This window comes from Barbatula barbatula (genome assembly GCF_947034865.1).
Source record: "Barbatula barbatula genome assembly, chromosome: 16".
NCBI lineage: Eukaryota > Metazoa > Chordata > Actinopteri > Cypriniformes > Nemacheilidae > Barbatula > Barbatula barbatula.
Genome location: NC_136779.1, coordinates 14,563,427 through 14,588,284, shown reverse-complemented (window position 1 = coordinate 14,588,284; position 24,858 = coordinate 14,563,427). Strand labels below are relative to the sequence as shown.

General features: G+C 36.0%; 1 protein-coding gene across 1 annotated transcript; it reads right to left on the bottom strand.

The window, feature by feature from the left end:
* Positions 1–78: 78 nt before the first annotated feature.
* gsg1l2b (gsg1-like 2b) lies at positions 79–9,567 on the bottom strand. The gene is made up of 5 exons (XM_079477325.1): positions 9,108–9,567; positions 8,602–8,649; positions 6,555–6,707; positions 1,817–1,928; positions 79–1,664 (listed from the first exon to the last, which is right to left on the bottom strand). The coding sequence occupies exons 1-5, from the start codon at positions 9,406–9,408 to the stop codon at positions 1,364–1,366; spliced, it is 915 nt and encodes a 304-aa protein (XP_079333451.1). The 5' UTR covers positions 9,409–9,567; the 3' UTR covers positions 79–1,363.
* Between the last annotated feature and the right edge of the window lie 15,291 nt (positions 9,568–24,858).

Genomic DNA, 24,858 nt, shown 5'->3' with positions numbered 1-24,858 from the left:
CCTTCTGGCAAAACAATAAAGTGCAAAAAATAGTGCAAAATATAGAAATGCCTACGGGGACTATAAAGGTTATTTTTTATACTGTATTGTTCGACATGTTCTTTATTATATTCCACTGATCGAAAAAAATATTTCTGGTACCTTTTCAACTCAAACTACATTTCATCCACAAAAAAATAACCAACAAATCCAACAATTAGCCCACTTTTGAAGGACTTCAAAATAATAGAGGAATGACATAAGCTACAATATTTCTCATTATGTAACTGCACGCTGCTTGTACATTGCTGTAGAAAAGCATTTTAATCCTCCAAGATTTCTTGCACATTAACAGTGTAAACACTTCATTTTGGTAGTACAAAGACTCATAGGCAGTTAATAGGTTAATCAACACATTGATACATATGTATTTTTCTGTAAATGGGTAAAATATACATAAGATGAAACTATGAAGAATTAATTTAGTTTTTCCATCACATAAATGACACAGTACCACCCCTAGTGTTCATAACACTCTGAAATTCTGCTTCACGTTATATTTTTTGCAAGCTGCTAGCTCATTTAAAAAATAACTTTTTTATTTCAACTTGGACCTTACCAAATACATGGTGACACATATCTATAAAATGTAATATGATTATGCTTAATGAATATAACCAGGCAAAATAAAGCAATATAATAAACTGTCCCCAAAATGGAAACAACACTATATCCCATGTTTAATATTCGATCACTGTATATTTGTCTACTGAAAATATGGTTGTTAAAGAACCAAGATCATTTACACAAACAAAGGCACTCAGCAAATTTTCTCAATATAACAGATAGAATAGGATGCATTTATGATGCCCTCAGGTTCACAGTTATGTTTCAATTGTCACCCTTCACATTTTATTGAACACCTTTGTCAGTCTAACAGTATGTGCATGTTTCTAATGTCACATAGTTATTCATATAAAATATATTACATTTGACTTTCTGGGATTCAGAAAATCATGTCGTATATCCATCACAGTTTTAGCTTCAAATACGTTTATATCAGCAGTTTAAGCACAATAATTACAAACTAAAACATACAGCATCACCTTCAAACAACAGAGTATATCAAACAAAACATTTTGCCAAATACCAGAGTTATAAGCTTTTAGCACATCACCTTAAATTAATGCTTTGTGTCAAACTACTCTAGCGTGAGATTGGTTTCAATCTATATGAAAGACACACACACACACACACACACATAAACACGCACACACACACACCCGCACGCACACACACACACACACACACACACACACGCACACACAAAGTGATTAAGCTGTATGAATGAAATGCTTGTTTCTCTAAGTCTATTGGATTGGCCTTAACAGTATTCCTCTCCTTGTGGAGATGGCAGGTCATTGAGGTCCAGGAAGACTGAATTGCTGGACAATTTGCGCCCAGAACTGGACAGGTCTAGAAACTCCTCAGCTGTACTGGGCACAGAGCTGATGTACATGTCCCACACCTGCTCCGGAGATTCCAGGTCCAGCAACTTCTGCTTGATCTTCAGGTTCTTCTCTATGTTCTTTCTCTTGTGTTTGAACTCCATGATTGTCTTTGTGTATCTGTTTATGGTTGTTACGGAGGATGCCATGCAGGCAGTGAATGAGCTCCAAGCCAAGCTGGAGAAAACACCAAACATTAACAGGGCATCAGTCTTTAGTTGCTTTTATGATTTAAACTATTTGTCATTGTTATCCTTCGAAGAAACATTTCTCAATCACTACAGCACTTTGAAACAATGCAATGATTTTCATTTTATATATGAACTCACATATAAGACCAGCTGTAGTCCCAGTTTTGTGGTTTCCAGTCTTCAGGGCCCAGACTCACAGTCAGCTGGAATGCTGTTGTAAACATCATGTGTGCTACCATACCAAGAAGACCTGTACATAAAATTAAAGTCTATGTCAAATCTTTTGGCATAACGAACGATTTAAATACATACAAACATAACTAGGAATTAGTTTGTTGTATCTTATTTTAATGCTAGTTTTGTCCTAGGTTATTATAGGTAAGTAAAACTATTATATTATTTTAAGAATATATTAATTCTTATATATTATTATTTTTTTAAATCTAAAGAAAATTAAAAATGTTGATTTAGCAATAAACAGAAATAAGTATTAATTAAAAAATTAATTAAATTAAATTAGCAACAAACAAACAAATAAAATAAACTAAAATGAACATGAATGACTTTTAAATTGTTGTATAATATATAGAAAATATTACCTAAACATATTTTATGTAAAAATCACAGAAACAAAAAGCTACTACAAGATATCAATAAAGCTACAACAAAACAAAATACAACTAAATGATAAAACACTGTTTTCGATTGATTTTAAATCATCTTCAGGCCCCCTTGAGAACACGAATATACTATAGAGGGCGCTGTTTTAATCGTGAAAATTCAGAGAAAACAATTGCTGCTTATATTAGATTTTTCACCACAAGGAGGCAGTAGATGATGGCCATTTTTAATACTCCAGCAAAATCAAATACTTAACATAAACCTAAAACCCCTTCAACCCTTTCTAACTCTTCTATACTAAAATACTCTTCTCCTCGTTGAAAATTGTCAAAAAGCGCTAAATAAATAAAGCTGACTTGACTTCCATTCAAAATGCATTTGCACTTTAAAACGTCAGACTTCAAGATTACTTAATCGTGCTGTACGTTATTTTATCCAGATAACATTAATAAAATGTCCCTGCCACATGAAAGAGCTTTTAGAAATCTGAGACCGCCCTGTGCTCTGTATTGTATAATTCACACATTATTTAAATCAGAATGTTATCTTGAAAATGTCATCCTTAAAATAGTTAAAATACATGTCAAGTAGGACCTACAAGCAAGCTTTATATTTCAAATGGTACTATTATCCCTTCATGTAAAGCTTGGTAATACAACATAAAATATGCAAATAGACTATTTTCTGTCATGTATAAATATCACGTCGCATATGTATAACCTCAGTTTTCAAAATGACACACCACCCAAGATCATATAATCGTAGGTGCTCAAATGACATTATTCATTTGACATGAGAACACAAATCCCCGTAGAAGCTTGTTTGGAAATGAGTTAGAGTTAATTAAAACATGTTAAATCCAGTTTATATGTATGTTTACAATTCAGTAAACTTACTTGGCGTTTGAATGTCACCGAGATGGCTGTTATCACAGTATGCACGCACAGATCAATTAATGGACACATTAATGGACCAATGTTTCAGAAGTTATTAATGTGTGCTGTGAGGTGTGTGGAGTGGTAGCACAGGTCAAGGTCATTGCTTAATAGTGCCATTATGTGCAAGAGAGAAGTCCAGATGGCAAACAACACATAATCAACACCAGTCAGCCATGAGTCAGAAAAAGCAATGTCATCCCATACCGAAAATATAACAAGGACGAAGGAAGATTACAGGTTATTTACAGACCACTGACTCAGCATATTTCCTATCAACCTATTAAAGAGGGAAATCACAAAAGCAAAGAATGTGCTACAAAAGTGACAAAAAACAAACGAAACAAAAGAAAAGATCATAGTGATGGTTTGGGAGTTTTGCAAAAGCAGTTTGCACTCAAATGCTCCCTGTCTTGTTCACACACTGTCATGTATCCATCTAACCCTCTCTTTGTCTCACCTTCATACGTCCTCTCTCCCCTGAGAGCATTACACTGATAAACCTTATGTCTCCATGACAACTATAGTGAGGCGCCTTTATGCAGACATCAGAAATATTCACAGAGCCAAAATCTGACAAATATGAGGAAAATGCATTTGCTAATCTGAACAATTAATGAAGCAGTAACCATGATAGCACAGCCTATATCCTCCAAAGAAACCCTGCAATATTGAGGCATTTGGTTTAAGGAATGATTGATCAATAAGGGATATTTTACCCAAAATTAAAACAAATTTGTAATTTTTGATTCACCCTCACGTTGCTCAAAACCTGTATGTTACTCTTTCTTCTGTGGAACACACAAAGATTATATTTTAAGAAATGTCTCATTGGTTTTGTGTTCATACCCAAGTTCTTTAAAATATCTTTTGTTGATTGCATTCAAACCAAAGTCATACAGTTTCGAAATCATGTAAGCATGAGTAAATTTTGTTTTCCCTGTATGCTAATGTTTAATCTATGTCCCCCGATGGACTGCTTTCATGATTTCATTTTTTGTTTTACGTTTGAAAAGGCGGTGCAATCAAAGGTAATAATATTCAAGTATTTAAAGGTCCAATGTGTAATTTTTGGAGGATCTGTTGACAGAAATGCAATATCATATACATAACCATTTATTTCTATCTACATACACCGCGGATCCCCTTGCATGGAATTCACCATGTTGTTTCTATAGTAGCTCTAAAGGGACAAACTGCTCTTGAGAGCGTGTTTCGTAAATATGTTATCTCCTACGGCAAAGCGAAAATGTGACGACATCTGAGACCTATGTCCGTTATCTTAAAGGAAAAGTTCACTTCAGTTCTTTTTTACTCACCCACGTTACGTTCAACATGTTTTAAGATCTCCCGGTGACTTCAGAACACAAGTAAAGATATTTAAGTTGACATCCGAGAGATTTCCAGGCCTCATCATAGACATCATTTGGTTGTAGTTGTCAATAGGGCGGTCACGAATATGAAATTTGGCTGATGATTAATTGTCTAATAAATAATTGCGATTATGACGATTAATTGTCCATTTTAGGGCTTTCACATTTAATTCTCATACAATTTTAATGCAGCTTTGAAATGACCATATTGTTTTGAATATAAGATTATGATTTACTTGCTCTTAAGAAAATGTTATCATATATTTAAGGTCTAAGGTTTTAGACTTCAGTCAATAATACAGCCTATCAGTAATTGAAAAGCTTCTAGTCTGTTTTTTCTCACTTGCAAGACTACAATAAATAGGAGAGCTTGCCCTTTTTGCAGATAAAGTAGTGTCGTTGCTTAAATGTCATGATCGTGGATGAGGAACGTGGTGGAAGAACCCAAGTGCAGGCAGACACGGGGATGAAGGGGTTACCACAAGACTTTAATAATAACACAAAAACCAAAACACCCTCGATGGGGAAAACACTGACAAAACTAAAATCCAAAACTGAAAACAAAGACTTCCCACAAGGGGGGCAAAAAGAAACAACTAGGACTAACAACTAAGAACTATACAAACAGGGTACAAGAACATCCCTTTACCAGGGAACATTTAAACGTGGACACAAGTACAGCATACAGGTACAACGAACGAGCACAAGACAATGGACAAGAGGGCATTTTATAGGGAGACTAACAACGGAGATAACAATGGGCAGGTGTGGGTACTGAAACACTCAGGGAAGGTTAACGAGACAAAAGGGCGGGAAACACTGACGAGACACGAGAAAGCACATGGCAAGTCAGAATCAAAACAAAGCCATGTCTTTCTCACACAAAACCTAAGGCTATGCCATGACTCCGCTGCAAGACCAAGAATAAACATGACATGATGGCGGAATCATGACACTTAAAAAAATTCAATTGAGCCACTATGAGCAGATGGAGCAATTCAACAATGTCTATAGTACTCTTCTGGACCTCGACAACAACTGTTACCATGGTGTCTATATGAGGAGGCCTGGAAATCTCTCGGATGTCATTTAAAATATCTTTATTTGTGTTCCCGAGATGCAGTGAGGTCTTAAAACATGTTGAACATCATGTGGGTGAGTCAAAAAGAACACAGTTTTGATTTTGAGGTAAACCTTCCCATTAATGCTTCAAATAAGGAGGGGCGGAGTGAGCCGCTGGTTGCAATTCGCAATCTCACCTCTAGATGCCGCTTAATTTCCTACACTGGACCTTTAATAGTTACATTTTTTTGGAGATATCGGGGGAAGATTTTACTGTATACTGTTAATCTCACTGAATAGAACTGGATTTCACAATAAATTCTGCACTGAAATAAATGAAGAGCAAATTACACTGTCTACACGTGTGTCAGCATAAGCCCTCAAATCACGAAATGGCAAAAATAGCCTGGACGACATTCAAGAATACTGGCTTAGCAATACTCTGAGGCTTACATGGAATGCTGAGACTGATGTTTTTTGTTGTTATCTAGAGAATAGGCTGGGCTCTGTGATACCACATAAATGCAAAGGCATTTGCCACGAAGGACAGGCAAAGGGCAGAATGTGGGCAGATTGAAATCTAAATCTGTTCTCTCTGGACACTACAAATAATGGCATCTCTTTGAGGACTTCTGTTTAAATTGCTTTACATCAATATAATATACCGTAGCTAGTGTAGAGGAGGGTTGGTTGTTTGCTTGGCCTGATTCTGTTTTTTAAATGAGTAAAATATCTATAAAATATGGTCCGCAATATATCTTGAATGTGGGACCTGATAGAAATTTTTTTGCATGACATAACATTTTGAGAGTGTATAGAAATAAACTTAAATTCAAATCTACAAAGTACTGTAGTACTCAAAGTAGTAAAAAATCAGCTAGTTACCTGACAAGACTGTGAATATGGCAGCAAAGGCGTTCAGTTTCAGTCCATCAACGACGTTTCCAAAATGGCAGACCTCTATGGACATTAGAATTCCACCAGTGGCCAATAGTAAGATGTAGAGACATTCAGCCACAATACACAGCCATAAGACACCTGTGTTTGAACAAATGAAAGAGAGAGAGTACAGTGTGTATGTGGAAATTATAGAGGGAGGTCCTGCCGCCCCGGGATCGATAAAGAACAGCACACAGTAAAGACAAGCAGATGGATCCCCCTAATAAAGGTGACATGGTGCTACAGATGCTTATGGAGACTGATACTTTGACACAAAACAGATCCACTCGGGCTCATATTCAAAATGGGCCTTGCTGTCACGATTTGCAGGACGGATCCAGACGCAGACTGGCTGTGTTAATGCCAGTAAGGGCAAGCCACAATAACACAATAAGTATGGCAAGCCACAATAACAATAAAACACTTGCACCCTGACCAAGCTGCTAATGAATTTTATTATATATTTTGTCATTTACACATGCCAGTTATCTGCAATAGATACATTTTCTGTCATTTATGACTAGTCTTTCCAACAGCCCATGTTGTCATAGTTATACAGTAGGGGGTGCTGCTTTACATGTGACAGAGTAAAGCAGTTACAGATCCAAGAAAACATAATTTGATCATGAAATGTTTGACAAAAAAAAAATTCTTCTTTTTTCTTCAGAATGTTGTATTTTTAAAGAGAATTTAGCAAATTCGGCAAGAGATAACAAAGAACAACTGTTTTTTTTGTGTGTTTCTAAGCACAGGCTCTGTTCTCATTTGATGAGGTGTATTGTCATGCATTCACGGAAGAAAATATTCTAGGGGCCATGCTTCACTGCATTAAAAAAACTGTAAAAACTAGTAGGTTTGACATTTTTGCGTTATTTGCGCAAGTTTTTGTACAGTTTAAAAAACACTACTTAAAAATGTGGTATAATTTATTAGGTATAAAAAACTGTGTGCAAAAACTTGCGCAAATTAATTCAACCCTACTAGTTTTTAAATTTTTTTTTTATAATTTACTCAATTTATTTTTAGTTCATTTTTATTAAACCTTTTTCTAAATCAACCTGTTAAACCACACACTCAAGATTCTGGGTAATTCTAGTCAGAAACGGGTACAGTTGCTTTAAAAAAAATATTCAAAAGCAATAAGACTTGGACATGTTGCGATGCCTTAATCCTTGCAGCAGCAAAGAGTAAGTGTATTGTAGAAACGATGGCCCGGTTTCACAGACACGTCTTAGTTTAAGCCAGGACTATGTCTTGGTGTGATATTTATGTCGCTTTTATAAAAATGCCTTAGAAGAACACATTACTGGTGTGCATCGTGAGACAAAACAATGGCTGGATATTTCTGGCCAAGTTATATTGAGTTAAGGCAGGTCACACATTCATTTTCGTCGTGGACTTGCATTAAATCTTGTCTGTGAAATATATATGTAATTTAATACGATATGTAATTTGAGGTAAAACTAGGCTATGGGGTACACATGTAAATAAAATGTAAATAAAGATTGATGGACTTTCATTCAGGAGGTGAGGTTTGACTTGAGCATCACGTGTAATAATCTAGGAATATCATTATACTGAGACGTGTTTAGTTACAAAATCTAAAAATGGGTAATGAGGAACACTGTAAATAGCCAGATTAAGTGTCTTAATGTCATGATTAAATATTACAACTGACATTAACATTTTATCTGACATCACGCATCCATTAATATGCTTTGAAGCGATTGAAGAGGCTGGCATTGTTTGTTGGGAGAATGAAATGTTATTGACACGTTCAAATACCCACAGGAATGAGGAAGATGCATGGCTGGTGAAAAGATGAAAACTTAATTAGAACTGACTGGACCTCCAGACAGCTTGTAAGGAATATGTAATCCAGCAGACACCAGGAGAATTGCATTAGTCGATGAGCCACATATGACACCCACTTTAAAACTTGATGGAAAATCTGAATTCCCCTGAGTTCTCTATTAAGAATGACAGATCTTACCTCTCTCATGGGGAGGGGCAACGTTTATGAAACTTCTGCATTTCTCGCCTGCAAGAGGAAAAGAATGGGAAAAGGAGCCGCTTACAAAATGGTATAGCATATGGTGTAGCATAGACCGAATCCATATAATACAAATGTAAGTCCTGAAGAAAACAGTTGTTTTCGACAACATTTCTGAATGGATAGAAATTGTGTCAGTAGGTTTAGAGCGTCCAATCCGTGTGATGAATATATAAGTGAACTGTCTAAATGTTGATAGATTTCCAACAAAACCTATGCGAAAAACACTTCCCAGAGTTCAGATTATGTCTAGTGACTATTAAATTAAACAATACAAAAAAGATAAGGATAAGAGACTTGTGGGATACAGTCGTCGCCACGAATTTATTTGGTGAAGGGCGTTTATAAAATAAGATAATACGCATTACGCACGTGTGGTTACCGTTTCAAAAAATATGAATTTGTTGTTTGGATGTTAGGAAGTAGGCTAAAAGTCACATTCTTACCAATAAGGTCCACATTCTGCTCACAGGAAAACCAAATGCCGGTGTGGAACTTCCTCAGAACAAACTTATCCTCACCGGTCTCCCATATATACTGTACCAGCCTGCTGTCATTGATGTTCGAACTGTTGTACCTAATGCAGTGTGTTTGTTTCCTTGTCACGGGTCCGGTGCAGAAGGGTTTGACAACTTTTCGGATGCCGTCACACCAGTAGCTGGTTGTCAGTGCGGATATGGCGAGCATCAGCGCGATGAAGTTCAAGGTGAGCGCCAGGGATGCTCTCCGCTTCCGATCCATCCCCATTGTAGCGAGTAGACTGAAAAGATTGCCTGGTGTTGTGTTTTGCAATTCCTGTCAAATCCGTAAATCGTGCTTGTCACGTAAAGGTCCTGCAGGTTTGTGCGTTGACCGTTGTGCGCAATCCTGAGCTGTATCAGCCTCCCCTTCGCTCACCTCCCTCCTAATGATTCTCACAGTCACACCGAGCGTTTCGTTTTTCATGTCGTGTCACACAGGATGAATGTCATGAGGTCACTGTGCCCAGTCAAATATTATCAGTCAAATGTGGAAATAAAAGGCTGTGTCAAAATGGCACTTGATGATTTAAAATAATTTAATTTATTTTCCCCTCACTGAATGAACGTTTGTGTGTAGATAGTAGGATGTTAGTAGGATGCAAGCAGCTTTGCATTTTAAATGTCGTTTCTGACACCATCACCATTGACTTACACAGTGTCATTGTCTGGAATCTTGGAACAATTTGGTAAAATGTTGTAAATATTTCTAGCTAATTGATTTGAGGAAAATATTTCTAACTAATTGATCTGCAGGAATTCAGCATAACTGAATATATTTTTACCATGTACGATACTGTAAAGTGTGTGTATATTGTTCACAGTATCAAAAACAAACTCTCTTCGTGTGTTGGAAATAAAAGGTGTAACTCAATTTTCATCTATAACACCATTGAAAAGACATTTAAGTTATTACAGGAATTTAGGATTTAATGCTGGTGTAAAAGTACTTGGAACAGCAAGAATAAAATTCAATAAAATGAACTTGTTTTTCATGTTATGTTACATCCGCAGTGCAAGTTTGAAGGACATATCTTTAATTTGACATTTTTCACAGCATTTAAAAAATAAACGAAAATTCAGTTAAAACTGTAAAATTCTGTAAAATAATTTTTTTTACAGTAGGCAATATAAATGTATTTTCTATATGTACTGTAGTGCCTTCCAGTACCGTTCATATGGCTTTTTGGGTTACTTGTTGTTCAAATCGACTACATTGAAAGAAGAGCATTTTGTTGTGTTTCGTTCTCATAACAATCTTTTTCGAATGTGTTTAGTTGTAATGTACTGATTACGCAAAAGGAAATTTCGCAATTTTAACATTTACGATATATCTGTTTTTGTTATCTTTGAAACTGTTTTGTTAGTTTTTGTTATTTAGTAAATGTACCATTTGTTTGTGGAACCAACGTGATTAAAAGTATGAAATTGATTTTTAAAAATCATTAAGCAATGGCAGCTGTGATTACCACAAACACTATTTGTTTATCAATAACAATGTTTTCACACTGTTAATTGTTAACCATGTGGAAACAAACTGCTTCATTTACGACATCATTTATTTCTCTTGGCTGGATATGTAAGCCAAGTCGATCAATATTAGTGACAGTGCGTTGAAGAATTTGAAAAACCCTCCTCTCTGCAAAGTCTCTGGAGGATAACGTCAGTGTTACGCTATGGGCCTCACAAGCATTAGTCCTTCCTTATAATTTCACACCGAAGGTCAAAATTCATGCCTATGAGATGCAATTATTCTACACCCAATAGACTCCATTGTTCATGTTTAAGTGTACCATAGTTTGTTTCTGAATTATTTTCTAATCTTTTATATAGTGTACTTCTAATCAAATGGAGGTTTGCCCGAGCCAACAGTTTAGGATTTGTGAATGTGCAATGGACTGCTGCACCAATTTCGGTCACTGTACCTGGTGAATAAATTGCCTGCGATATGTAGCATACAAATGCCAGCTTGTGTTGCAGGAAAAATAATTGTGTTTTAGAATTTACATCATTAAGTTAATGTATCTATGACCTTATGATAAACATAAAGGCCAGCACAATATGAATAGCATAAATGCTATCTAGTAGAAGAATGTTGGGGTTAGACTATTGTTTATTGTACCCTTGGGAAATCAACAAGGATACACGAAAAGTCGTAATGGAGAAAGGTGCAATGTATGTGCATGAGAAGGTTTGTGAGTAGGTTGAATGAATATGGATTGTGATAGCAAAGATTTCTATATCTGAATGTAACCCGAGAAGCAAGATTTCATGTGTCTTCGATTTGAAGGATCAGCTTCTTTAACAGTCATTAAAAGTGATCTGAGAGTCATTTGAAATGCATCTTTCAATAAAACGGGTGGGATGGCCAACCTAAGTGAGCAAATATTTCATATTTTGACAGCTCTCTGTCAAATTCGCTTTCCTGGAAAATCCTCATAAAACATTGAAACCCAACAGGTGTGTGTCAACAAGCAGCTATAGCTTGCCTGCTTGGTTATTTACTATTATAATATCAGTCTTCATACTAAGGTTCTTTTGTTCATGTTTCATTTCAACTCTAACAAAATCTCTTCTTTAAAAATAAAATTCAGCCTGCTTGAAAATGCAACACACCCTTCATCTTGAAAACAAAGTCCTTTTTGGTGTCTACTTGAATGCTTTGGGGAATGCATAAAGAGCCAAAAACAACATTTGTACGTTAGTTGCTGATGGACACCACCAATATATTTAATTGTCCATCCCAGTTTAACAAGCATCTTGTTGGCTGGTAGTTGTTTTGAACACATTGGCACCATTTTGTGTTTCATCTTGGACTGCTAGCAGCACAAAGACGTTATTTTGCCCAGAGATGGGGGTGGATTTTGTTAGGGTCATAAAACCACAAAGTGCTAATGTCCTCCGTGCTACACGTCCATCCCTCTGCCTTCCCTCGAGTCTCTGGAGATGATTTCAGCCTGTTCCTAATGATACACCTGTAATACTGATCCTGAGAAAAAAATTCTTACAATTTAGCTCAAGGTTATAACAAAGATGGGAGGGGCAGAGGTTTTTTCTAACCTCATGGGGGAGATTTGGTATATATCAACAGAATAAGGTACACATCACTCGCTGGAAAGAAATCAAATTGCTTTTGCAGTGAATTTTCATCTAAAGTCTGTTTTTTGTAATTGCTTCTGCTGCAATATCATTGTGCGCCGCTCTGATCAACTGGGTCCCCTAAAGGCAATAGGGCATTATTTACTCGTTATCATTGACAATAATGGAGACATTTCGGGCTCCTAGTTGTGTCTCCTTCAAATCAAGCTGTGGAACTCATTATTATGTCCGCTATCATGCAAACTCATTATAATAGAATGTCATTCTTCAATCTTTTAGAAATGGCGAGTTACAATTGCTAGCTGGCATTGGAGAATTCTTTTGAATATGAAACACTATTATTGTGCGATCACTGAGGCTCAATGGCTTGAGGTGACTAATTTTAATATGATCTAAGACTCAGATACTCATGAGAATAATTATGTTTGTTTTTTGTTTGTTAATGCATCTCTCTCTAAAGTCTGAATGGAGCTTCTTTCAATGGGAGCTGAAGATTGAAAGAGGGCCACAGGTGGCCGAACAGTCTTCCCAATCACTTCACAGATATTATCCCAACGGGAATGAAAAGTATTCTCCATCTCCGTGCTGAATGAAATAAAATCTCAGGGAAAAGTAGAGAAATGTGTGTGTAACCCGCCAGAAGAACACACTACAATAACCAATCAAATGAGATATATGAGGTAATCCTATCAGAAAGCTCCTAATAAACTTTGGATTCGTACATTGTACCATGATCACACTTCAACATGATTTATATATGTCTTGTTGAAGACGTCTATACAGAAACCTTTCCGTTTATTCATGTCAGGAACACATTTTAATGGAGACCATTGATACCAAAGGAAATAAGTCAGATTGACATATCTGGTTTAAATTTAATATGGTAGCCACTATTCTGTCTTCTTGGACAGCTCATGTCTCTCCGTTCTTAATGGTGGCGAGAAGATCATTGTGTCAGGCTCTTTGTTAGTGTCTGTAGGCTTCAACACAGTGTGCTGGTGATACACAGATTCCCTTTTTTCATCTCGTTTTTGTTGTTTTCATGTATTTAGTTTTAGCTAAATACAATAAAAAAACTAACAGTTTTCTAGTGCAGATGAGACCTTGTAATAATAAATGTAATAAATTGGAATTGCAAAGATAGGTGTGTACACCATGAGAGCAATATCGTTTACAGTCTTAGCGTATCTGCTACAGATTATTTCAACTTCTTGCACACATTTTCAAAACTTTGTCTCTTTGTTTAAAAAATATACAGACAATTCCAACACTGTAACACATTTCTGTAGTTTTACAGCATTATTACTGTAGAACCTGTATACAGTAGGTTGCTGTAGATCTGCAAAGTGTTGTGGGTACATTTTGGTGGCTGGAAAATTCTACAGTAAATACAAAATGTTAATGCTGTGAATCATTATACAGTCATTTTTAACAGATGTTTTTGTCAATACAAACCTGAAGAGACTCAACATATTCTTCAAGATTCAAGATTTTATTGATATGACATCGTAAGTTTGGCAAAGGGTTAATGCTGCAGGATCAAAAATAAACCGGAATTGGGAAATTTATCAGTTCAAGTCTGAAGAGACTCAGCAATGTAGCTTTTTTTCTCATTATTTACTGTCTGTGCGGTGTCTCTTTAAGAGTGCTGGGCTAGGTATGTTTTGATGCTGGTTTGTGCTGGTTTAAATTGGTCACATGCTGGTTAAAGATGGTTATGTGATGGTCCTTTACTGGTCATGTGCTGGTTTTAGCTGGTGAGGAACTAGCACATGACCAGCACTTAAACCAGCAAAAACCAGCAAACCAGCATTGAAACATACCTAACCAAGCATAGGCTGTTTTTTCAACAGGGGCTACCAATGTATAAAAAACAATCCTCAAAACCTCAAAAAATGCCCCTGAATAATACAACTAAAACTGTTACGATTCAAATGAAATGTGAATAAAGTGTCTTATTACATCTGATCACAGTGCCTATTTCTTTTACTTGTGTTATTTACAGTTGTATGGCCAATCAGAAGTTAAGATGAGACACAGCTTGTTTATAAAAACAACAGGTTGCAGATACGATGTCAGTCAGATAAAAATGAATCACTACATTCAAATAATCACAAATACATTTAACAAGAAAACATTTGTCTTCTGTTGTAAACACCTTTACCATAATGTCATATTTTGGGATATATCAATATCACAGAATAATTCAAAACCCAAAGCTCTTTATTGAGATCCTCTGTACATTGCTGTATAAGATTGAAGGTAGTTGGCAGAGAGAACATTCACTGTAAAAACAAATGCAAGATTGAAACCAAACTTTTTATTTACTGTAGTTATATATTTTTTGTCGGAAGCATTTGTTGTTGTGAATACAGTATAACAGTACTCGCACTGACACTGTCAGGGGATGGAAGGTGAACCCAAGCGCAGGCAGCGGTGAAGGGGTTAAACATGCTTCAATAATAAGACAAACACAAAACAAACACCCACGATGGGGAAAAAAACTGCCAAAACTAGAATCCAAAACTGAAAACAAAAACTTCCCACGATGGGAAAAAACAGGCAAGATAAATAAAACACCTAGACTAAACAGAACACTCACAAAGACTAGAATACATGAACACGGCGGATCTCTGGACAAGGCACAAGCACAGATACAGATACAAGCACAGATACAGATACAAGCACAGATACAGATAGAAGGCACATGCACAAGACAATAGACATGAGGGCATTAAATAGGGAAACTAACAGAGGATAGTTAACAAGGGACAGGTGTGGGTAATGAATTACTCAGGGGAAGCTAACAAGGAAACGAGAGGGGCGAGGCCAGAGACAAGACTGGAGAGAACGCATATTATGTCATAACTGACAAAAATAATTTTCTCTCCACACAAAACACGTGGATCTGTCATGATCCTGCTACTAGACTAGGAAATCAAGACATGAGAAGGCAGGATCATGACAGACACAATGTATTGTTGAGGAAATCACAGCATTTATGTTCGGAAAAATTGTGGCATGGATGTGGTTGCGTATTTAACAAATTCTCAAATATTTTTGGCCAAAACCAATTTCACGTTAGCCATCTCTTGATTTTCAGTGAACATGTGACCTCGAAACCTTCACCTTTTCACTCTGTAGAAGATTCAGGAACAGTGTGAGTGTGTACCATAAACGGTAACATACTGTAATATAGTATTTTATACAATATGGTCAGAATGTCTTATCACAGTCGGCTGTACTGTTGTACAGTTTGATACCTCGCCAGACTGTGACCAATGCAGTGCACTGTAGTAAATGAATGCAACGGTACTACTATATAATATACAATATGTATTATAGCCTATTGTCTGTTATGCTGAAAGACAGTATGTGTACATTAGAACAGTAGATTGTTACATAACTGTTCTCATTTCTAAAGGTTCGAATTATACCTGCCACTGTAAATCGACTCAAATTTGGCTGGACTCTCTTCCCAGCCCCTCTCATTGTTAAACCAGGGTTTATCACATGATCAATGACTGTAGCCCTAATCTTATTTCGAGACCACCTTTCTTGTTCCTCGTCCTCTTCCTACTCGTCCTCCGACTCGACCTCCGACTTGTCCTCTGGCTCGTCCTCTGGCTCGCCCTCCAACTCCCCCTACACTGTCTGCATTGTTTGCATAAATTGTTCAAAACCTATAACTTGACCTTTGGCCACAAGTGTTAGCACATGTGAGGAGTTAGTGTGAGGCACTGATGAATTAGTGTGGCATTTTGTTTGGTTGTGTTTGAAAAATGAAATCAATATACTTCCTGTAAGATTTTTGTGTGTTTTATGAAACAGAAAACTGTGTCTAATGTCGAGAATTAGTGTATGGTTTTGTCCGATTTGGTGTGTGGCTCTGGTGTTTGAATGTCAGGTTTCAGAAATTGTGTGACCAAACATTTTGTGTGTAAGCAGTTGGAAAAGGGTGTAACACAACGCTTAATGCAAAAATCATTGTTTAGTTGAAGTTAATGAAACAATGTAAAAAAATATTTATAAAAGACACAAACAGTCATATATGTGCAGTTATAGAACAACTAAAACAGTATGGCTTTCTTTCTTTACATTTCTATGGATAATAAACAATGCAGTAATTATTCTGCTGCAGCTTCAGTAATGTGCCGACAGCCCCATGGTATCAGCCCTTGGCAAATGTATATTTAAGTCATCCTGGATTATGGACTGGGCAGAGCAAATAAATAATGCATGTTTAAAGCGTTGGAGGGAATTTAGTGTATTGAAGGAATGGAGCTGGCAGTCTGAAGACTGATCCCCAGATAGGCATGTCTGCAGCGGCTGTGATGAAGAAAAATATTACAATTAAATATAAAATCTCAACAGAAATGAAAATTCTCTTTTTACTCAGCCTTGTGCCATTCTGTATGCTGTTATTTTATTTCTGTGAAACACAAAAGAGACATTTTCCATTACAATGATAGTTTATAGTGACCTTCGTGTACAGAATAGGAATAAGTAAAATACTTTAGATATTGTAAACACATTACGCAGTTTATATTGTAATGTAAATCGTAAAATGTGTTTCACTTGTCTTCATTTGTGTGGGTGTGTGTCTGTGTGAGCATGTGTGAGCGTGTGTGATAAGACCACAGTCGCACACAACAGAATGAAACCATATTAATGTACTAAATAAGCAAATGTGTTTACTTTAAATAAATGCAATGTCATTAAATATATAAAACCTGTCCATTATAAATACAACTAAATCTTGCCAAGCTATTTTTATGTTAATGGTTTGTTTAAGATTACTTTGTCAGTGTGTTAAAGCAACACTTTGTAGTTTTTCAACCTTAAAATAATGTCTCTAAAATAATTTCAGTGGTAGAACAACTCTTAACCGGACAAATTTTACTGCCGCTGCTACTTAAGCAGACTCAGAGCACCTAGAACCATACTCTTTAAATTCTGTTCCAAACGACGTTTCTGCATTCGTTCCATCTTTCTGTTCCATCGGCTTAGTCAAGAAATTCAGATGTATTGTGCTGCCCATGGAGAAGCTTATACAGCGACATTATTTACGACACTAGTAACTGACAATTGCGCTTATCAACCACATGGGGCATGTGTGAGCAAATGTTCCAAATTGTTGCTTTAACATAGTACATTACTAATTTGATGTCAAAGCTGTTTATTTGTAAATAGTTTGTTTTAAATGATGTCAATATGTTAATATAGTACATTTTACTTTAATTCAATTCAGTTCAATATTATTTACATAGCGCTTTTTACAATTTGCATTGTTCCAAAGCAGCTTTACAGGGGAGAAAAACAAAATACACACAAAAGGTAAAACCCAGAACATGAATTGTTGAACTTGTTATAAAAAAGACCTAGTAAATAATATCTAAAAACATCTTAGTGAATCATCTAAGGATATTTTATTAAAATTTTACAATAAGATTTGGGTATCAAGTAAGAATTACACACAAAAGGCGGTGATAGTTCCAATACGCAAACCAGGGAAAGATTGCACAAATCCAGTACATTATATACCTATTGCTTTGACATCTAATATCTGTAAAATAATGGAAAAATGGTAATTGAAAGGCTACTGTATTATGTGGAAAATAATAAATATTTATTTAAATAGCGGAGTGGTTTTAGGAGAGGGAGAAATCCATCTGTGTCTAGAACATGAAATAAGAAAAGTACAAATAGAGTTTAGTGGCTGTCTTTTTTGACAGAGAAAGCATACATGATGAGGAGAGAACGGTTATTAATCAAATTAGATTAGCTAGGTATTAAAGGTCAAATGTAAAGATGGATTAAGGAATTTTATCAGGGAGAGAAATAACAGTTAATAGGGAACAGCTATTCAGAAAAGTCTGTGATCGAAAATGGAACTCCTCAAGGAAGTACAGGAGGCTATTACAATAGTTGAAGATAGTTGATAGTGGAAACGGTCAATTCTGGCCCTTGATTCTGATTGGCTGAGCGGAGTTCTAAGCCGTTATAAAATACCCTGATTTATAACGGCTTACCGCACCACATAGCCTAAATATCATTTGATTTACTTTATTTGATGAAACCTTGGTATGCATATGGAATAACCGTTTTATAAAAGCAATAGGCCCCGCAAAGCAGTGGGCTAGATATTCTTACTTTACATAAGAATATCTAAATACTGATGAGATCAAGTTACTCTAGACATCACTTGCTACATGTTGTGTACATGAAACGTGCTTAGTTTTTATAGATTCCGTTAACTTTATTTTCAATAAGAAATTCATCCAAAACTTTGATGTGGGTCAAGAACAAGTGTAAAATAGAGTGACAGATAAAGAAGAAACACATGAATGTCAAAAGCACACCAGGGACACTGCGCACATTGATCTTACAGGAGCTGGCCGCTGAAACTGTCAAGACTCATGATATATTAAAATTGTCAAAGGCGAACTCTTGCTACAACATGTGAGGGCACGGAGCACGTGAACCCTCGCCCCTAGGGCAAGAGCGTTCACAGTTGGCCTGGTGGAAGCCACTTCATCACACTTCGCTATCTGCCAGTGCACAGCGGAGCTGCTTACTGCTCCATCACTGGAATGGAATGGCTTCCTGAGGGCACTGTCCGTGTGTGGAGAGAGGCTGATTGCCTGAGACCTTTAATTTGCTGCTCTCCAACCTTCAGCCATGCTTCAGGGATTCAACGTCATGGACCGAATGATCCACCACCTCGCTCCATTTCATTGTTATTTTTAGGTTGAACTGGTAGACTAATTACTACAAATTTCTGCTTTGCTGGCTTACCGGGACTATTCAATGAGTTTAGCTGACATCATTAAGCATTACCTGAAGTCAAAGAGCTTTGACCTACTTATTGCTTCGGAGTCAAGGGACACAACACATGAACTTTGTCTAAAAACCCTGCATTTTCTCCAAACTTCATAGACAAAATTAGGTCATTATTAATGAACTTTAACAGTTCTTCTGGAAATAAAAATACTTGTGTTGAAGCAACTTTATCATTTGCAGTTCATTTACTCACATATAGTTGTTTTTCCTTTATAATAATTATAAAATTGTACAAATTCCTGTGGAAATAATGTTTTCATAACTTAATGGGATTGTTAGCAAAGTCTTCGCAACATTTTTTTACTGGTAGCTATTTCTTGTGGTTAACTTGTTCTTGTTTATTATCAGAGTAAATCACAGGACAACAATATCTTTTAGATCTCGTTTTAATTTAGTGTGCATAAAGAAATATGAAGACCCAATTTTCCATCAAGATTGTATATATAAAAAGCACTCTCGTCAATGCAAATATAGGATGTTAGCAAATTCACACTTTGCACGTACATACTAAGTACGGTATTGAATTATGTTATGCGATCGATAGGACAACTTTGACATTTACAAAGGCATGCAGGGCTGTTGACTGAGACATGTAAATCAGCTCGCGAGGATTACTGTCAAAGGTGTTGTCCGGAGGGGCATGAGAGATGTTTTCCCATCAAGCACTTTGAGATAGACGTGACACACCATTTACTGCAACATTGTCATTCTGAGGAGACTGTCTAAATTTATCAGCGTGAGAGCCGGGCTGTTATTTTGATTAGAAAAGCCTGCGATGGAGCGTAACCTTTCAACAGGTACAGCAGAAGACAAACAGTGTCTTCCTTGATATAACATAAAGCATATTTTTCAGACCTGCCATATTTTACCCCATCACAGGATGTCTGTTGTTTGGAAAATAGGTCATGCATGACTGTAGGTTATCCACATGCAGTGTTAAAATCATTCTTGGAGTCTGAAGATATCAAGCAAGTGCAATACATAAATGTAGTATGTTGCTTAAACTATTTTGAGATGACATTAATTAGATATTAGAACCCATAATCTATCATCTATAATACAGTAGCACTTATTGCTAATTTTAAAATGTCAGGTTGGATTTGGTAGGATGTTGCATGTTTTAATTTCCAGCATTGACAAAATGTCTGTCATCTAACATACACAGTTTCAGCACATCTGTACAGTTAATATGATTGCATCATACCAATATGAAGGATATAAGTAATTAAAATGTAGTATTGTCAAAAGTAGTATTTTAGCTAACAAATGCACTCATTGTGGCGTTTAAAACAAACGTTAAAAAACTAATATGAAAAAAGAACATTGGGTTTAAATAGCAGAAACTAAGTAAAATAAGATAAATTATATGGACATGCTCAAGATCATGTGATCAAAAATAGATAAATGTTGTACTTTATAGATCACATATAAGCTAATCTACAGTATATGTAACAATGTTATTGCAGACTACTATTTTTAAACAAATGTAAACTGCGAAATGTAAGCGTTTTTTTTTAAATACAGGTAAAATTGTTAAATTACAGATAAACTGCAAATTTACAATAAAAACATGTAATTTATTACATATGCTTATTACATTGCTCAATCGTGCTACCAGAATGTGTGCGACGTTAAAGCTCTCTTGCGTTACCAGACCACATAATGCGTTTTGTGTTTACATTCTAATAAATAAAAACAAAAGAATGCTGAATGCATCTGTCCAAATCTGTTCAAATATAATAAAGGATGAACTCTGGACATAGTGGGAGATATTTAATATTCTCTCTGTGACTGTGTGCATTTATAACTTATGCGAATACACGATCTGTAATCAGAAATCAGTGAGGAAATCTTTCAGCCCTTTTCGCTGGAATATTTTCCTAGAATCAAACAAGCTAAGCTCACAACAATAAAGATAAGCAGCACAACTTATTTATATTCATGCCACATGTTCAGCCACGACTCAGTAGTCTTAAGAAATTTCAACAAAAACTGAAATTCAGTATGCTATTGTATACTGTTTATATATTTAACTATATTCAGAGCTGCACTCTATTGTAAATGTTTCAGTGTTGCGTGTGCGAATTGAATTTGTAGGTTATTGTCTATTGAAATGTAATGTAAATAAATACATTCATAGAAAAGAGACTGTCTGCAAGTGCATTAGGTTCAACATACAAGTGAGATTAAACTTGTGCAATAACATCAACAACAAATACACTGAAATAAAAATTAAAAGCCATATCATAGCGAGTCTTAATGACACATGGATGCTGTAAAAGAAAAGGCATTAGAGAGCAGGCTGGAAAATGTATTAAAGAGTCTGCTATTATCTTTTGATTAAAAATGTACAACTGCGTTTTCTGGCTATTACTGTAACAGCTCTGAAATATCTGCTTTAATAACTTAAACCCAGACACACACCAGTTGCAACAGTTACAAGAAGTTACAACATACAAAACCTAACTGAGATGTGCTGTATATGGACACCTGGTTCTACTATATGGAGAAGACCTTCAGATTTACACCTGCTTGTCCAGTTATATAGTGTTTATATATTTTCCCTTTAACATATATACCTGGTTCCAAAGGTGTAGCTGTATGCACTCTCCACTTTCTAATTAGCCTAAAGAATGATTCTCATAATCCCATTTTCAAGAATATATTGAGTATATTGAGAACATTATTATGGCAAGAATATGTGAGGATTCAGTATCTACCGCCTGTAATGAAAACTACAGACTTTGCTTTAAACCCAGTTGACACAAATAGTCCCAGCATTCAACTTATGCAAAAATATAAAAACTGTCACAGAGGGATTTACAGGACAAGGCTAGCAAAATATTTGCGCTATTAAATGTGGAGCTGTGAGCTCTGAATCCAGCTTGTGAGGATTATGTGAGACCGCTCTATCCAGTGATCTGTTACAAAGCAGTGTTCTGTAATTCCCGGTTAAGCACAAAATCACCCGACTGTGGCATCCATTCGGGATCAATTCCTCTTTACTGTTCACACCAGTGGAATGATGTAGGCAGAATCACTTCTCTCTGAGAGCAAGCAATTGAAAGAATGACCGCATTGTTGATAATAAATCAAATATTCAAGGCAGTAAATGCAGTGATTCTGTCTTTTATTCTCACACTTCCTAAAATAAATATTTTTTGTGTAATTAATCCTGCCATTATGATTTAACATCTAAAATATGTGGAACATTTATGCTATGCTGGATGGACAAATGGACATATCGACAGACATAGACATATCTTGCAAAACCATACCACCTGAAGTATCACAATGCAAAGTAGTATCACAGATCTACAAAATAAACCAAAATGTCCTAAATACACAGATGAAAACAGTCCCAATCTGATACAAGAAACGTATACTGTACTTTGTTATGGTAAGACTAAAAACATTAAGCATTTCACTCAAGTTTACCTTAGCAAGTAAACTACAACATATATCATTCATGGTTTGAGAACTAGTCCAATGTGTGAGATATTTCATGACATGTTTTTATGAAATGTTATGCTTTTAACTGATTATGCTTTTAAACATGAAACTGAAACAGCCAGTAAGTGGCGGCAATATTTCGTGACGTGAGGTCAAAGAATCATTCACACGATTTGTTCACGAAAGGTGTTGTATGTTGCCTTGCAATACTGACCTGCGTTCCATTCCGAAGTTATCATCCCTATGCCCCACTCCCTTTGAAGAGAAAAGCTCTTGATGTGTTAACTCTGAAGGGAAAAACGCAATTGTATCTCTTGATTCTTCCGCTAAAAATTCACTTGGCAAAAGGAGCAATACAAACACTGTTGTTTTCTCTTTATTTGGAGTGAAGTTTTGTATGGTGCCCCCTTCCCGAAGGGCCTTCGGAGGAAGATATATTCCATTTGGAACGCACTGCCGGTCTCCTTGAGAACACAAGTTCGTTCTTTGCGTTTTTTGAATTGAGAAAGGTTTTTATGAATGACTCAATGAATCATTGACTTGCTAGAATCGTTCAAACCATGGATTCCTTTAGAAACGAAACACAGTTGTGTTGTTCAGAAACAACAGCAATATTGCTTTGATTATAACCAACTTTGTGTTTATTGAACTGTATAGCATCAATTACTATAGAAATTATGCAGATAGAAAAACTCTTACTAGTGTCATTCCATCAGCCTTTTGTATCCTTAAAAGGCACAACAGAAAGGCAACTGACTCAAAAATGGCAACAAAACAGAGTGGCATCCCCAGCGTTAGCACTGTAATGGTACCGTAGCATTTGGTACACCGTGCAACCCTAATAAAAAGGGGATGTATTCACTGTAAGATATACAGACACACAGGCAGTCATACAAACATAAACAGGTGGTAAGTGATGGGGTTGAGTGAATCCACTCAGAAGGTTCATTACCAATACAAAATGAAGCGAAGTCAGAAATTCCTTTTAAAACCTCAGTTTGGCCAAGTGTTCACCTGCTACCCCTCTGAAATTACCATGTTCTGATGACCTCTCACCCAACACCATGTGGCTTAGCACTCAAGAGATGGAACGGATGTCATGGAGATCGAGGGTCTGGAACGATTGGACCTGACAGCTCATTCATCATCTAGAGATATCTGTTCCGCTGACTAGCTCGCATTTTACCGTTTTGTAGTATTTTTTGCATTGTTAATTAAAAATGCAAAGTAGTAAACAATGTAATCGATTTTCTCCACTCCAAGTATTTATGTTTTCCAACGAATGTATTAACGCAATGGGTATTTACAAATTAATTTCAGTATATCATGTTTTATTATCACAATCTTTCTGTTTATTATTCTATATATTTGGCCTCAGTGTGGTTTAGTTTTTCATAGAGATCTTAATGAAGCAAGACTAAATGCCCCGTGTCATATGTCTTATCGTCTTTGGCAGTGCTGAGTTTCCTTGTGCATATTAATAAGTCATCTAATTCCACAAGTGAGAGAATATCGCCTTTCCAGCTCAACCTGCATTTGATCCATAACATTATAAGTAAAACATATTATTGAAAAGTTTTAAAAACTCAAGATAATAGAGGTGGACATAATTTGGTTCGTAGGTAAACAAAACATTTAAATGTAGTTTGCGATAAACAGCAGGTCCTTTTAGTCCAATTGTGTACCCAAAAAGGTACAACATTTTGATTTGTATTTGTTCATGCAAAAAGGACACCTTAAGGGTACCACCCAAGTTATGACTATTGAACCTTAAAATGTATAATTTTGTGTTTTCTGAGAGTGTAGTCCCACTTGCAGGATTTTTGAAGTTGATGGGCCGTCACCGTCCTGTAAATCCCACCTTAAGGCCCTGGAATGTGTTTTCGCATATTAACGGTGTTATTCTGCTGCTTGTTTTTGAACTGATAGAAAAGAAAGTGTACAGTTGGAGAAAAAGTATATACATCCACATGACATTCTAGATTATTCTCTATCATCTCTCATCAAACAGACTCTGTAAGTTATTTTCCCGAAAATGTTTGTCTCTGTCGCGCCCTTTTTAGGAGAGTGAACATCGGCTGCTGCATTTGGGGAAGAAAACTGTATAAATAGACACAAGATAATCCATCAATAGTCTCATCAGGGACATTTCACTAGATTTGTTCATATTGTGAAAACAAATACCATGATATAAATACATACTTTTTGTAACCAGTAACAACAACAAAAAAAAACGCATAGAAACGTTTAATTTATCAATGTAACACACAACTAGTGCTTGTGC